The following is a 17,191-nucleotide window of genomic DNA, read 5'->3' as shown; positions in this document are numbered from 1 at the left end:
AAATAAATAGTCAATATGTTTTAAGTTTACTTGTTCTCAAACATTGTTTTGGTGCAGGAAAACAAGAGCTTCGAGTAGTTTTATTTTCCTCTTTCTTCTCATTTTTGTTCACGTCAGCACTGCCCAAGACTCTGTTGGCTTTCAAAATATGTTCTCCAAAAGATTACCAAGTAGGTTTTGTTTTCATCTCTAAGATTGTTTTCAAATTAATATTACCAAATAGTTGTTTTGAAAAGCAAATTTCCAAAATTGTTTTATAGAATAGTCTTCAATAAAAAAAAAAACATGAATACACTCAAACAGGCTTATAAATGTTGCTTTTCAGCTGAAAATACCTATAGCCACCTTATATGTTGATGCACAAAATTTTAAAAAACCATAGAGTTAACTGTACAAAAGAGAAACAAACTTGTTGAATGACTGAATTTACAATAAACCAGAGTAGTCAATGGCACGATATAACCAAAAGGGCAAAAGTATAACTGCAAAAGATTAACATCAACCACCAAAATCATAGCATTGGCAGAGAGAGAGAGAGAGATCGCACCTAAACCTCCTTTCAGTAGCATTTCCACTGGCCAATACTTTTACTCTAGCAGCCTGAGGGGATTCCTGCATCAGAAATGAAATTTTTGTCAATTTTTACAACAGCTAACCTTTCAGTTTATGGAGGGAGGACATACAATCGCATACACCTGATAATATACTTCAAAGAGATCCAGTGTTAATATATATATATATATATATATATATATATATATATATATAAACACACTATCTTACAACGAGGGAAAGAGAGACACAATAAACAACAACAATTACAAACCTAGCCTTATAATGCTATAATTCAGACATGGAGAAAAAGCATTTGAAAGAAAAAAGAATGTTAACCTTTGAATTTACCACTATAAACCAACATAAATTGAAAAATATGTATTTAACCCAAGTACCAACCTCTGAATTGCTACTAATTGCCACCCAGTAAATAAGATAAACAACAAATAATTAGTTACATTATACCTCTAGCAAATCTTTCTCCAGGCGTTCCTTCAGTTGTTGCATTGAAGCTGTGCCACCAACAAGCTGAAACTGAAATGAAATCACCCGATAAATTATTCTGTATGATATGCTTCCGTCGTACTATTCAGTACAACAAAAAGGCAAAACCTATCAAACAGATAACTTGGCAAAACCTATGAAAATTTGTCGTTATGTTGATTGAATTTGTGGGTATAGGTTATTTGACCAAAAATACAACTCAACACATTCCCACCAAGATAAGAGTTTCAATGCATGTGATGTCAAACACTATATAATCTTGCTTATTATTCTGTCCTCTTAAAATATATCCAAATTTTCAATTAATAGTATGGTCCACAGCATGAGGCTCCTACAATTCTACAAACACTCTCATTAAAATGGTTATGAGATGGGTTATACGAGCCGTGTATCCATTTTCGTTTTAGACACAAAAAATGTCCATGCTAAATTTAATTAAGCTCTACATAGGGTCTGGCTAGAGTGAATATATTTACACAATGGAACAGAGATAGAAGGAACCAATAAAGTGTGTTACCAGTATGCTGCTAAATAGTTCTCTTCGAATGTCTACGTCGCACTTATTAATGCTTCCTATAACCTGCAAATATTCAGATGAATGTAAAAACAGTTAGCAACAGGAAAATCAAAACCATAAACAAAAACAAAATCACTACAATCAAAGCTTTTCCCACTAGGTGAGATCTGCAACATGAATCAAATGATGTCATAATGGTTTATATCACAAATCATGTTTAACGACAGACCATATAAATCCAAGTCCTTCTAAATGGTCTGGCCTATAATTTTCCTCGATCAGGTCCTTCTACCTCTCCCTAGCAATTGGACTGTGCTCTACCATTTGAGATACTTAAACAACAACAGCCAAAACCTCTCAAACACATTAATAAATTACATTACCATTTGAGGCAGCCCACGGACTGATGGAGCTATTTCTGCAAAGCTCTCCATGCCAGGAATTGTCTGTAATTTCATCGCCACAAGACAAAAAGCATCTTAATATTGCAACAAAGAACTGAACAAATGCACAAGGAAACAAACCAATCACATTTTTCAATGCAGGTCACATACCTGAGCCAGGGATGGATTGAAAAGAACATCTGGAATCTTAAATCTGTCATAGCCTAATTATTGCTTCTTGTTTATCCATAATCTATGGTGTGATATAAGACAGGACATACTAGAAACAGGTGTTATCAAGATGAAACATAATTCAATTCATCCCCCTCACTATTTCTATGAGAAAGAATAACTGCAACTTACTGGCCATCAGGAGAAGCTAATATGGGGTCATTGGGATGTTTGAATATGCACTCTCTGACAAATAAAAGAAGAAAAATGGATGTCATATATATGAACTGCTTGGATAAATTCTATTACAGTCAAGGTAAAAGCATCTTCTAGAGCTATAGACTTAACTGAAAAATATGAATATGTTTATCATCAATCAGATCATTGAAAATGAATCACATGTAACCAACCACAAAGCAAAGAGACGAGTAAATGCAAATCACATCACAAGAGACGACAAATCAAATCATCTCATTAAAAAAAGGTACAGAGGAAAAAAGAAATAAAGAGAATGCCACCATAAAAATTAGACAGTCTCCACAAAAATGTCTTTAAAAGAACAAGCAGAGGACCAACAAAATTCAAAACATTCTATGACATGAGAACACACCATCATATGGAGTATCTGGAGCACGACACACGCATTCCTTGACATCACTAGCAATCACCCTCTGTCACATGCAAACAGTTACCAGATATTCAAAACAAAACATTAATGAGATATAATGTGATAAATGACAGACCTGGGAGTAGAGTTTGTAGCTTTCAGTTGTATTTGGAAAATCCAAATCTACAGTCTGTTGGATTTAGAAATTATAAAAAAATTTAGCATCAGTTAATTACAATTACGAGAAAAATCATATTGAAAGGTTTTTCACAGTCAGTTTAATGCCATGAATTAGAGAACAATGGGAATTTTGCTTACTATCATTTGCCCCGAAAGTTCTAGAGTTCTTTCAATTGAATATTGATTAAAAAGAGGCAATAATAGACGTGGGATTACATATGTACTTCAAATAAAAAACAATGGAATTTTTGGTTGCTACCATTATCTCTTTAATACCTTCAGTTTAAAACTAATCTTCTTAGCATAACTTTTCAAAAACAATTTGAACAGATCCTACTTACTTCAAGTAACAACAGGTCAGAAATTAATCAGCTCAATTCACATAGAAGTAGTGTACTGCCACATGCAAATGTTCTAACTTTTGATTGATTGATGAACAGAACAACATTTAAGAAATTTATACAGGGTCTGGAATCCCATATTGTCGAGGTTCAACTTTATTGTGTGGGAGGCGGTGGCAGGGTGGTGGAATCATTGATACTTACACTCACATTATTGCAAGAAAGTGGAAGAAAATATATATGTTACTAACAGGTCACAAACATGAAAACACATAATACCTGAAAATCTCCCGGGCGAATTTCCTTTCTCCTAAAGGAATATCGAGGTTTCATCTGTACAGCAAAAAAAGGGAAATCTCAAGCAGATAAAATTACAGCGCCTTAACCACAGATGACCAATGACAAATATTATATTTAGTGTTCGTAACCCACCACAATACCCTTGCTTTCCAAGCTTTTCATCAAGCAGTCTGTAAGAAATTCTCCTCCAATTGGAGATGTTGCCACAGCCTTGTGTTGTAAGAATAGTAGAAGATATGATCAGAAAGAAAGGTCAGTATTCGCCAAATCTCAATTATAAATGCCATGGTAGAATGGGATCTTGAAATCTTAATTATGTAAAGCAGAATGAAAGACATAATGAATAAGCAGGGCACACATAAAGAAGCATTAGTTTGTTAACTCCTGAGCAAAAATCAGTGCCTCACATATACATGGCCCCTCTTTTATAAATTTTAATTATCATCTGTGTTTTTTTTACAAAATCATAATAACCAAAGCTTCCCATCTAGGTGGGATCAGCTACAATGATCAAAAAGTGTTATATATAATATCCTACCATAAACCATATCTAAATCATATGACTTTGGTCTTCATCTTCATCTAACTAATGGACTATCCTCCAGGTGATGGTGATTTATGTTTCTATTATCTTCTTCACAAATGTCCAAACCACCTAAGATATTCTGCAATATTTTTTACAATAGAAACTACCTCTACTTTTTTTCTACAGCATTGCTAGTCTTACAACTAAAGGATTTTTCTATTTCATCCACAATGCGTGAATCCAATGGTTGACATTCGCCTATATCACTTGTTTTTTTATAGACCCAAGACACTAAAAAACGAGACTTGTGGTATGGTATATTCTCCAATTTTCACTTAGAAGGTAGTATTGTTTGTCAATCCTGCAAGCAAAAGGACTCAACTTAAAGCAAAAAGGTATCTCTCAAATTTAACTTATGGCACTCACTCTTAGGTCAGCCCTGCTTGCATTTCATATATCTATGTTACTTCTACTTATACAACAGTGTGCTTCCAATGCACATCTCCTTATCTCAAGCTATTCATTTATATCTTCTCCACACACTCTCCAAGTCAGTCTATATAGTATGCCAAAAAACATGTTTCATGACACCCTGTCTTGGTTATGTTTGATGAGCACATCTATAAACAAGATAAAATGATAAGGACTCAAAGTTGACCTTTGGCATAAATCGGTAGTAATAAGAAATTCTTTGTTGTCTCATGTGTGTGGGATCTGGTTGGAAGAGGGATTGAGATTTTAGAAGACAATTTTTGCACAAAAAAAGTTTTGCAGATATTAAAAGACTACAAGATTGTAATGACTTATGACTTATAACATTTTTTTAAAAGACTTCTATATTCCTTTGTAATTTGGAATTCAATGGATTTATAACATAAGAATTTATAGGATTTGAAATGATGGATTTATAAGATTTAAAAAAACTCCGTGAATTTAAGCAAACATTGAAGAGAATCATTTAGTAAGAACCCCATGCACAACATATCTTTGATTGCTCAATTATAAGCAATACAAGTTCAAAATATTTTCTTCTCTCGAGCCTTCTATAAACCTCTCCAGTGAACCTTGTATATGCCTTTTCTACTATCTATATGATAAAAGATGTGTAAATAGTAATGGTACCATTACTATTTACAAACTAAATATAGAGTTTAATTAAATGAAAATATGAATCAATTCAATTACATGACAAGTGAATTCTATTTGATGCATTAAACATAAATACCTTTTGAAGAACATAACCATCATGCACCGGTGCAGTTTAACTATATAAATATATATATATTATTTTAACATTAGGTAAACTCTTACAAGTTGATTCTACGAGTTGAGTTTACGGAAGCTACATGAGTTTACCAAGACTCTCGACATTGACAACTTTGGTTAGGAGTATGAATTAGGGAGAGGTCAGCATGAATTGACTAAGGTGGAGCAGTGTTATCAACAATAGCGGATTGCAGAAAATGGCGAAATGCCAAAAATCTGCTATGTAAATAGCGGATAGCGTTTCGGTCAAATAGTGGAGGCCGCATCGAGATCAAAATAACTAAATTGGAGCCATAGCATAGCTTATGCATTGAAAGTTATTCGTATTACAGTGAATATAGGAGTAATACTCACTAACTCTTTAGTTTTTCTATTATAAAAATAGGCCATGTTTGGCACTCATGCAAAATCTTAAATTTTATTATTTTAAAAAACCTAAAATTCTATTTTTTCCACTATTGCCGCTATTTTTCCCTGTCTGAATTATAGCATTATAAGGCTAGGATGTCCTCCCTCCATAAACTGAAAGGTTAGCTGTTGTAAAAATTGACAAAAATTTCATTTCTGATGCAGGAATCCCCTCAGGCTGCTAGAGTAAAAGTATTGGCCAGTGGAAATGCTACTGAAAGGAGGTTTAGGTGCGATCTCTCTCTCTCTCTCTGCCAATGCTATGATTTTGGTGGTTGATGTTAATCTTTTGCAGTTATACTTTTGCCCTTTTGGTTATATCGTGCCATTGACTACTCTGGTTTATTGTAAATTCAGTCATTCAACAAGTTTGTTTCTTTTTTGTACAGTTAACTCTATGGTTTTTTAAAATTGTGCATCAACATATAAGGTGGCTATGGGTATTTTCAGCTGAAAAGCAACATTTATAAGCCTGTTTGAGTGTATTCATGTTTTTTTTTTTTTTTATTGAAGACTATTCTATAAAACAATTTTGGAAATTTGCTTTTCAAAACAACTATTTGGTAATATTAATTTGAAAACAATCTTAGAGATGAAAACAAAACCTACTTGGTAATCTTTTGGAGAACATATTTTGAAAGCCAACAGAGTCTTGGGCAGTGCTGACGTGAACAAAAATGAGAAGAAAGAGGAAAATAAAACTACTCGAAGCTCTTGTTTTCCTGCACCAAAACAATGTTTGAGAACAAGTAAACTTAAAACATATTGACTATTTATTTTTATACACAATAGCTTCTGATAACTGCAATCAAACACTTCCTATATCATTCCAACTTTTAGGATATAAACATTTTTAGGCAATAATTTAAGATTGAATGAAATTTTATGAATACGGTTATAACTGATATGATTGATTTTATGTCTCTTATGAATGTATATATTAAAATTGTATATATTAAGATTGTCTTTTAAAATGGTTCAAAACTCAATGTCTAAATAGTTTAATAAGATTGATTATAACTTATATATGATTTTTTAATGAGCAAGCGGTCAACTCAGGCTGCCTGTGCAATTGTTTTAATTTCTATCGCTGGAATCATTCAGTCTTATTATGAGAGAATGCGTCAAAATATGAAATTGCTTATGGAATTACTGCAGAGAATATATGTTGTACCGTGCAAACCTGGTTAGGGGTATGAGTTTCCATGTTGCTTGACCTCTTTCTTGGTTATTTACAATGTTCACAATTTTTGCTACTTGCACTTATGAAGTATAGACTATCTTAATTTTTATCAGTGGGGTCTTCTATTTATTTCCATGTAGATTTTGTTGTCTAGTTAATGCTAGGTTTAGAAAATCATGTAAAAGTTGTTCCCTACCTTCTTCCCCTGCAACTACTTATGCTTCCATTTCTTTCAAGGTCAAGAAGAAGACTCAAAGTTCTGATTTGTGTGGCGAGTGATTGTTGATGTTTAGTATAAACTGATAAGCTTGATGGTGAATTTATAGCAATGTCTGGATAGGAGGCAGTATATTGGCTTCTCTTGGTTCCTTTCAACAAATGTGGTTCTCCAGATCCGAGTAATTATCTCACCCAAACATACGCCCCCTTCCCCGTGTCGCACGATTGTCAAATTAAGCTTCCAAGTTTTTCTCATAATTGATAATTTTAAACACTAAATTGTTTTAAATTCACTTCTGATAGGTATGAAGAGCATGGAGCTTCATATATCAGTTTCCTCATGAACCTTGACGTAGGGCTTGAAAACCAATGGATTTATCTTTTGTTGTTAATGGCTGGCTATTCATTCACATGATAAAATTAAATGCATAATTGATAAACTCTTGTTGTGATGCATGCTTTTAATAATAATTATTCAACCCTCAATAAAAAAGTACTCAGTATATATTTTTAAATAGGTTTCCATTTGTTTTATTTTACTTGTATATTTTTGGGTATATTATTCTAATTTTATAAAGCAAAAAATTTATTCGTGTAGTACAAAATGTCAAGTTGTTGTAGTTTGAATATAACAATAATTAAAATCATATTTTAACTCAATTTATCGTATGTACATTTGTAGTTATTCAATTTTGAGTGGTGTATTTTATATTTTATTTCCAAAAAATAAATTATTTGACTAATAAGCACTTTTTACATTAAACTTTTAAAGATTAGTGCAATTTAGCTAAACTAAATCACAACAACTAATAACTTGTTTATGAAAATGTGAGAACTTTCATACTCTTGACTTTTGATAAATTACCCAATTAATCATTTTGAAATCACATCATTTTTTTTTAATTGTCTTATAAAACTCAGTACATATAAATCAATTATCCTTACTCATTAAGCCATGTACAAATCAAGAGAGAAAAATAGTTGTTTGGACTAAGTTAAAAGATTTAAACATAAATCACTAATTTAAACTGAATTTGTTAACAAAACTAATTTTCAAACTAAAGATCATTTAACACTTTAGATCATTTAATATTTTCAAACTAAAGATCATTTAAGGCCGGAAGAATATTCAAAGGAAATAACAATAAAAGGAAATAACAATATGTAAAGACCATGATACCGGAAGAGTATCTCCTCCTCGCCTCTTCTTTTCCGGCGATTTCCTTGACCTTGTTCCAACACTTTTTCATAAAGTTGGTTACCGGGTTGAAGAAGTTTGTTACCTAGTTGAAGCAGTTTCCGAGAAAGCTTGTTACCAGGTTAGAGTAGTTTCCGAGAAAGCTTGTTACCGAGTTGAAGTAGTTTTCGAGAAAGTTTATTATCCGGTTGAAGTAGTTTTCGAGAAAGCTTGTTACCGGGTTGGAGATGAAATTAAGTGGTGCGTCGTCCTCGAACAACAAAGACTTTATCTCTTCGTATAGAGTGGTAATGTTATGAAAAACATCCAAAGTTTGGTATAGTATCATTTTCCATTGAAAAATAACAATGATACCAAAAGCTGGAAACCACGTCAAAAAAAGTAGTCAGAATAAAATTGCATTCCGAGCACACCATGCTAAAGGTCAATCCAGAGACTACAGCGTTAAATAACATCAGAATAACGCATTGCATTATGCATCCACTAATGTTATAGAAACTCGTGCTCAGTAAAATGAACTTTTGGAATCTATCACTATCCTGGTTGTTGGGAGGCATGACGGTGTGAATAATAAGAAAGGTGATTGTGAGTGAGAATGGAAATAGTGACAGCTATTTAACATATTTTTTGCAGAATATTTTCTGTTAGCCAGATATTTTGGTACTATGGGAGTATGGATACGACAAAACTTTTGGTACGATGGGAGAATGGATATAAACGACAAAGAATATGTTATTTAAAAACATTGACACATAAAATAAATATATTAATTACTCTACTAAATTTTTCTGACAATAGCAAAAGAAGACCGATTGAATTCTTATAATGAGTATCATTGTAGTACTTGATTATGATACAATAATATAAAAAATATTTTATGTTTATTAAACTTTTCAAAAATTTCAATGTAAGGAAATAATCTTAAAAAATATATAATTTATAATTTAAAATTATAAAAAGTGAAATTTTTTACACGAATTATTTTTTATTTTCTTTTGTGTTTCCTTAACAAAATATTCTTAGTTTAATCTTTAATAAAAAAAAAAAGTCTTTTTTAATAATAGCCCTTATTAACATAACTCTAAAAAAACATATGCTCATTTTTACTTTCACATTTTTATAGAATGCTTTCATATTTTCTTAATATGTTTATTACCCTTAACTTTAAATATTTTATTTTAATTCTATATGTCAATTTTTATGTGAATTATTTACAAGTATAATGTTATTATTATATGTTTATTGTTGTATGCATGTTGAATATATTTAAAAATATGTTTTAGAAAATAAAAATAAATTAAATTAATAAATTTTAAATTACTAAAACAAATTTAAACATAATCAATTATTATTATATTATAATGATATTTTTTAGTATATTATATGTAATATTTTTCATCATATATATTAATTTACCGCAACTTACTAATATTAGTATTAATAATTTTTGTGTTATTGTAATTAGAATCAATTAAAAATTTATTCAATCAAACTATATTTAATTGAATATATTTTTTTATAATTGTAATTGAAATCAACCGAAAACTTAGTCGATCTAAACTAAATTTAATTGGATATGATCAAATGGATTCTTTTAACGAATTATTAACTAACTAGAGTTGTTTTGATTTGTGGATTGAATTATTTCTTGTCTCAAAATTGATCCTAACTTTACTGCAAATGCAAACATCATGCTCTTTTTCACACCTACACATGTTGCATCTCCAAGATGTCACTATCCATTCATTATTTATTTTATTTTTATGTTAAAATTAATGGTTGCATTTTGGAGATGCCACCTTCTGCTTAATTTTTTCTTTAATTATTTAAAATTAATTAAATAAATATTAATGAAATAAATATTAATGAAACAAATATTAAAAATACTAATAAATCATAAATAATGTTGCTTAATTGATTAAAAAGCTTAGAATAATATATAAAAATTACAAAAGTTGAATAGATATTTAAGCTACATTTAGATAATATTTTCAATTATATATAATTCAGTACTCTGCATTTTCTTAATTACAAAAGCTTAGAATAATCTATTATTTCATAATCTACCTTGCTGAAATGGCACTTTTTTTACCAAGTTGGCATTGACGAAATTCTGTATATAATTAACGAGTTATCATAATCTTTATTAATAACGTTAAATTGTAGTTTATGAAGTTTAATGGATGGTTAATAACTTATCCAATTTTAGTATAATCAACCAGCTTTAACATGTCATTAACTGCAATATTGAATCTTATTAACTAAATGTCATAGATGTCAGAATTTTTAAGTTTATCACTAATTTGGGTCAAATTATTCCCTTCTTGGGAAAGTAATTGAATTAATTGGAAATTTATTCCATAAAAATAACAGAATTATTAAGAAATAAAATTTAAATTAATTGAAAGATAATTAAAAAAAACAAGTAGTTAAAATTTACTTATATTTTAGATCAACAATATAACATTTATGTTGTTTATATTCAAGACCAGGGAGGAGGAGAATGTTATAGAATATCTGAAGCAGCATATGGAATTCAAAATCTAAAAGAAAACAACCTTAAGAATTGCATGTCATGCTTGCTTATTGCAAATTTTCTCTCATTTGATTTTCTTCATATAGCAAATTATAACATAAGTATCTTAGAAAACCATAGACAAAGGTTACACAAGAAAAAGAAAGCAAAAAAAGCATTCATATTAACCAATTTTGCTAAGAACATCATTCAGAGTAGATACAGCTATAGCATAGTACTTCTCTGCTTCTGGAGCACTCTTAACTTTTGCTGCATGATCCAGCTGTGAACAAAAAATTAAACTCTCAATTAGTCCTATTAATCTTTAACAATCCTAAATTGATAGAACTATGAGATTAAGTTTTTTTATTTAGCACACAATATCGTAGTTTTTAATGTTGTTGCAATTACATTGTGACCGCAATTGAAACAACAATAGTTGCATTTGACTCTGATTCTCTACATTATCAAGAATCATGACGATGCCATTACCACAATTAGGACAATTAGGATGACATGAAAAATAGTTCACTAACCGAACTGAGCTGCAAATTCAGTTTGGTTCGTGAACTATCTATCACAGACAACAATTTAAAACACAGATAAACTAATATTGTGAACTTACATTGGTGATATCCTGGAAGAGCTTTCCAGTAAGTTCCTTGAGAGACTTTTTCTGATCCTTAGGCTTTGCAGAGATGACAGTGTTAAGATCATACCTAAGATAGCTAGCCCTTAGACGAAGATCATTCTGAAGATATGGCCAAGCTTTCTGGTCAATGAACTTCTTAACACCAACAATTTCCTTAGCTGATTCTTTAGCCCTTTGTGCTGCCTCACTTGGTGTCAATGGTTGAAGATAAAACCTTTCTTTCAATGGTAACTTAAGGTCTCTTGCTTCATCTGAGTTCAGTGTTCCAGCTGCCAAATACCATTCCCATTCTTATCATAAATTCATTATTCTTTATGTCACTAAACTAAGACTTAATTAACAACCCAATTTCTTGTTTCTTCTTTAGCTAAATTTACTACTGGACCATATTATAAGAAATGAAATTTAGTAATTTAGACATAGTGTGTGTGACATATCATATTTTCTATTCAATTACAAAGAATAGTAAATATCAAAATAAGGAGAGAAAACAGTCACTTTGAAAATTGCAAGACTAAAATAGTGGATTTAGAAATAGGAGACCAAAATCGTAATAAAGCAAAATAGAAAGATTTAAATTGAACATATATGATAGTATATGTTGAAGTTGTATCTTGTTACTTGAATTGTCCATGCAAATTAGAGAAAGAAAAAAATCTATAATGATGTGAGTAAATGGAGTTTAAAAGAAAAGAATATTAATTAAAGAGGAATGGATATAATACATACGAAGGCCACCAGAAAGTGGAGGAGGGCCACCAACTTTAATGGGTATGGCTTCAGCAAGAACAGCTTGAACAAAAGAAGCTGAGACCAAACCAGTTGCAACAACACCAATCATTGCTCTTCTGCTACTTTGTCCTTCAAAAACTTGTTGTTGTTGTGCTCTAACTGCCACTGAAGCAGAACGTGTTACCTTGTTGCTGTTGTTGTTACTATGTAACAACCTGTTTGAGCCACTCAATTGAAGACTTCCTTCCAAAACAGCTTGAGTTGATGATGAGCCACGTATGCAACCAGCCATTGAAGCCATAGCTTGAGCCATTTTCTTTCTACAAATAAATGTGATGAGAATAATGAAGACTCAAGATATTATATGAATATATGAATGATCATTCTTGTGTGTGTGATTCTGAGTCATTACCTTATCTACTATTTTCCACTTGGATAAGTTGGATCTTCTATCAACCAATCATATTGCATCTACCATATCATATTTCTTGATTGTGTTTCCACTCTGGATTTTTTTGTAGTGTGACATGTGGATTTCTAGATTATTTTATTCAATAATTTAACATATATTAATTGGTCGATTTCATGTTTGAATATTAATTTGTCATTTGGTGAAGCTAATTAATGATTTGGTTTTCTACTTGTAGTTGAAATTTTCATAATATGAATGGAAATAGAATAATTTGATTGCTGACATTTATTTGAAAAAATTAGGTATCCTATTTGGATATTTAAAAGTACCAAATCATTTTATTTAGCATAATGTTCACCAAACACTTATCATGCAGTATTTGTTTGTAAATTATTCAATTGTCATAAATAACATCTGTGTTTTCTCATAGACATGAAAAATAAATAGAGTTGAATGAGACATTTAATTTGTGGAAGATGGTTTCTTCTTTACAACAAAAAATAAGAAAGAATGATGAGATAAATTGGTAAGGTTGCCAGCTACATCATCATTGTGATTAATATACAAAATAATAATGGTTTTAAGGCAATAAAAGCTTCTCTCTTTCATCTAAAAGATAGTGAAGCACATGAATGGAGGCATTCGAAATATTTCCCTTCAGCTCCTACAAACAGAAACATTAGAAAACATTTAAATGTTATGCCTCAACTAAAGATAAGGAATGTTAGAAATAATATAGCATGTTCTGTTTATCTTCATTTTAGTCAATTACTCTCAATATTCCAAAACCAAAGAAAAATGTGATACTTTTGCAATGACATAACAACTAGAACCTAAAGCTGTTTTGGTTACAGAACTTAATAACTATTATAAAAAATGAATGTTCAATGAAGAAACAAGCAGCAAGAAGACAACACAACAATCATTAGAACTTGTATCTAGCATGCATAACAACTAATATTCGATATCCAACTAAGACTGGATAGAACTAGACCAGACAAGCGTCACGATAAAACATAACAAATTCAAAATCGACGGACAAAATAATTGACAAATCAGAAAGTTCAAATTGGTATAGCTAGGTTCCAGCTCATTAGACTTGGATTCATTCAACATGTTGGCAGTGTTGTCGATGGCAGAAGGCCAAAAATCTGCCATATAAAATTGCCTTTGTAAATGAATTTGTTACCCCAAAATTACCAAGCAACTCAAGGGGCGTGAATTAAGTTGTAAGATTTTCGCAAAACTTTTATCAAATATGTGAAGGATACTCTTGTTAAAACACTAAAAACTACTCATTTGAAGAAGTAATTGAACTAATGATAACAATAACTACTCAACCACTAGTTTCACAAATAAAAATATAATGTGCAATATGCAAAACAATAATAATCGAAATGTAGTATAGAAGAGATAAGAGTTAGAGAGGAGTGCAATGCGATTTATCCAGATTCGGTTACCAACCACTTGTGACCTACATCCAGTCCCCCAGAAACGCTTAGGATTTTATTCCACTATAAATAAGAGATTACAACATTCTTGAGTACAACCTCGTATCCTAAAATCCCACGGCAATAGAGATACCTCACTCTCTACAGCAAAACCACAATAACAAGAGAGAATACAACTTGAAGTGCTTAGGAATTAGGATCTCAAAGAACTGATCAAGGAAGCTCAAGAGATGTAAAACATATCAAACAATGTTTGCTTTTTGCAATTTAAACTAGGTAATGCTAATTATGGATACTTAAAAATCAATTCTTAATGCATTTTATCAATGTTAAGGAGTTCAAAAGACTCTCTAAGCACGAATTCAACTATGCAAGGCTTCTCTATGATAAGCTGAGTAAACTCAAGTGAAAAGTAATTTCTCTATGTAGTTTGAAAACCAATTTGAGCCAACCAATAATCAAATCAAACCTAGAGATTTTACATTATATTTTAAGGATGGTGCAAAACAGAGTGAGAAACAAAGCTAGAGCATCTTAGACGCATCTGTGTAGTCGAATGCTACAAATGTAAGATTAATGTTTTATGCACTAAAGAAACCTTATCATTCAGCTTAGCATTTTGAGTTTTTAAAAAATTACTGAATATCACTGTCATTATAGGCATGTGTGTGTCCCAAGAAAATCGCCATTATATTATAGACTCATTCACTCATCCTCAAACTTGTGATTCTATAAGTATATACAAATCTACCATAGTTTACAAATAAACTATTTTGAAGTATGATTCAGAGTTAGTTTGACAACCATATTTAAATTATTTGATCACATGCACCAAACCGACAATCTCAAACAACTTCAAAAATTTTGAAATTCCAGCTACAGATGTTTCACAAATATTTAACACAGATGCTTTTTGTTTCCTAATTCTCAGAAAATAAAGAACCAGTACTCCATTAAGAGCTAAAGACAAGTCTCAATTCTTGAACTGCCTCCAAAGTTTATTTCATAATTTAAACCTCAGCAAATAAGAAATTCCTAAAACAATTTCCATCCATCTAAAAAAAGATAAGCACACCCTAAACACAAACAAGATAAGTTTAGAACTGCACATGTACCTTGAAATATTGCACTGCACATGAAGCTGCAATAGAAATGGATCAAAAACAAATAATCGTCTTCTACCTCAACGGTTCAACTTGAGGGTTTGAAGGAGCTTTGACATTGTCAATGAGTGCCGTGATTCTGCAGATCTTTAGAACAACACTGTTGAAAAGGTGAAACAAAGAGTAAAATATGACTTAACTGATTCAGATGCAAGAAGTAAGTAATAATAAGTAATAGTTCTAATATAATCTCTTAGAATAACCACATGTAATAGTTCACATAATTTGGGGTTTCTTTCTCTCAGAACTAACATCGAGTTGTAGAAATTGAAGTAAAGAAAGATAAAATGTTTGAAAATAAATTTTGATGTCTCACTTTCATCACGAAGCAAAGAGAACTCCGTCACAAGTTTTCAAACAATATCTAACAGGTTAGTGTTCAACTCCAAATGATGCGAAGTAACCAAGTTTGATATCTGTACAGATTGAATGGAAATAATGCTGGAGTTCATACACAACAACATTAATAATATTATCATCAAGCTCACAATTTCTTGGGATAGAATTGCTCAAACCAATGTTTTGGGGCGGCCGGGTGAATTCTAGAAACGCGGCCTACAAAATTCTTGTCACTAGTCGCAATCATGCTTGCAATGGAATAGTTTTTAGAAGACAAACCCTTTTCTAAAACCCACATATGGAATCTGAACCTAGGCTTAATTCGGTTCTCTAAGTCGAAACATATAAATGCTGGAAAAGTGTCCAAAACCTCTAAGGAGTTTCCCATCTCCTGACAGAGGAAATTAATCTTTTTCTCTAGAATTTCGGGATTCTGGCTTAGAATCTTTGGTTGCCTTGTTATTATCTTACACAGCTTTGAGAATTCAATCCCTAAACGTAGAAGGCAATCAAATCTATTTTGTAACTCTTCACTTGTTCCATGCATGTGAGTTAAGATATTCATGGTGAGAGTATTTTCACCAAAGCCTATAGCATGCATGAAATTCAATTTATTCATATTGTGAGTTGGCGTCCTTGCATCATCAAATGTCTTCAAACAACTTTTATAACCTTTATCATGATCTTCATTGGGATAGCTTGTGATATAACTCGTTAACAGCCGATGATTTCCATCTTTGATTTTATCAAAAAACCACTCATGTAAACCCATAGCCTTCATCACATTGGGAAGATTAGCCATTTTTATTGTTCCCAACACATGGGCATAGTTCTTCCTAACATCCCCAACACCTTGGGAGCTCATTCCAATGTGTTTCAACAGCTTCAACACATTAATCACCGGCGTTTCCAAATCGAGATTCAACAATTCCGATCCTTGTAGAATCAACCGAGCTACTTCCACCTTCTTGACACCGAATCTACAAAAATACTCAACCTTTTCAATCAATTCCTTTTCTCCATGTTCAAGAATAACATGTTTATTCCTTCCAATGAGTTCCACTATCTCCCCTTTACCGTCATTCAAATCATAAAACACTTTTATTTTCCTACAAACCTCATGCCAAACATTCACATTCCTTTCAACAGAAGCAGCAAAATCAAAATCCAAAAACAGAAATCTCAAATCAGAAAGCAACCCATCAATCTCATCAACCAAATTCCCTTCCTCAACACCAAAAACAAAAGGAAAAGTCAAACATATCCCAACAATTTGCACATTGCAAAAACCATATCTTTTCAACAAACAAAGACTACCCTTTAACTCATGACCACTCTTCCTAAACATAAAACCACTCTCCATATAAAGCAAACCAAGCTTATCCCAAGGAAACCCAAATTCACAAAGCGCACAAGCGGAATCAAGAAGAGAGCCATCTTCAGAAAAAAAGAACTTGTTATGTGGCAACAAAGGAGAAAGAAGGGTATGATGAATACCAATACTTTCAAAGAAAAACTCAAATTCATTAATGGGGTTGTACCTTAAGAACTTATCAACTTTCTTAGGGA

The 17,191-nt window shown here is 31.5% G+C and overlaps 3 protein-coding genes and 1 pseudogene across 4 annotated transcripts in view; 1 reads left to right on the top strand and 3 right to left on the bottom strand.

Annotated features, from left to right (window-relative positions):
• The window catches only part of LOC101509032 (actin-related protein 4-like), a 25,270-nt gene extending 17,654 nt beyond the window's left edge, over positions 1 to 7,616 (top strand). Inside the window, exons 15-16 of the mRNA XM_073363688.1 lie at positions 7,179 to 7,339; positions 7,464 to 7,616. The gene's annotated coding sequence lies outside the window, so the exon portion shown is untranslated. The remainder of the gene's footprint in view (positions 1 to 7,178; positions 7,340 to 7,463) is intronic.
• Positions 313 to 5,337, bottom strand: LOC101495860 (actin-related protein 4-like; annotated as a pseudogene).
• Positions 7,617 to 10,931: 3,315 nt separating the features above from the next.
• LOC101495316 (oxygen-evolving enhancer protein 3-2, chloroplastic-like) lies at positions 10,932 to 12,666 on the bottom strand. The gene is made up of 3 exons (XM_004515316.4): positions 12,255 to 12,666; positions 11,499 to 11,794; positions 10,932 to 11,156 (listed from the first exon to the last, which is right to left on the bottom strand). The coding sequence occupies exons 1-3, from the start codon at positions 12,568 to 12,570 to the stop codon at positions 11,058 to 11,060; spliced, it is 711 nt and encodes a 236-aa protein (XP_004515373.1). The 5' UTR covers positions 12,571 to 12,666; the 3' UTR covers positions 10,932 to 11,057.
• A 3-nt stretch (positions 12,667 to 12,669) lies between these two features.
• The window catches only part of LOC101499154 (transcription termination factor MTEF18, mitochondrial), a 5,142-nt gene continuing 620 nt past the window's right edge, over positions 12,670 to 17,191 (bottom strand). The window contains exons 2-4 of one of the 2 annotated variants that reach the window (XM_012711789.2): positions 15,772 to 17,059; positions 15,236 to 15,383; positions 12,670 to 13,333 (exon numbers count right to left, since the gene is read on the bottom strand). In XM_012711789.2, coding sequence (XP_012567243.1) covers positions 15,299 to 15,383; positions 15,772 to 17,059 — 1,373 coding nt within the window. In that variant the 3' untranslated portion in view covers positions 12,670 to 13,333; positions 15,236 to 15,298. Of the gene's footprint in view, positions 13,334 to 15,235; positions 15,384 to 15,599; positions 17,060 to 17,191 lie in introns of those variants that run through there. The other variant, XM_012711790.2, reaches the window with a different exon arrangement.

This window comes from Cicer arietinum, chromosome 7 (genome assembly GCF_000331145.2).
Source record: "Cicer arietinum cultivar CDC Frontier isolate Library 1 chromosome 7, Cicar.CDCFrontier_v2.0, whole genome shotgun sequence".
NCBI lineage: Eukaryota > Viridiplantae > Streptophyta > Magnoliopsida > Fabales > Fabaceae > Cicer > Cicer arietinum.
This window is presented reverse-complemented; position numbering and strand designations above follow the sequence as displayed.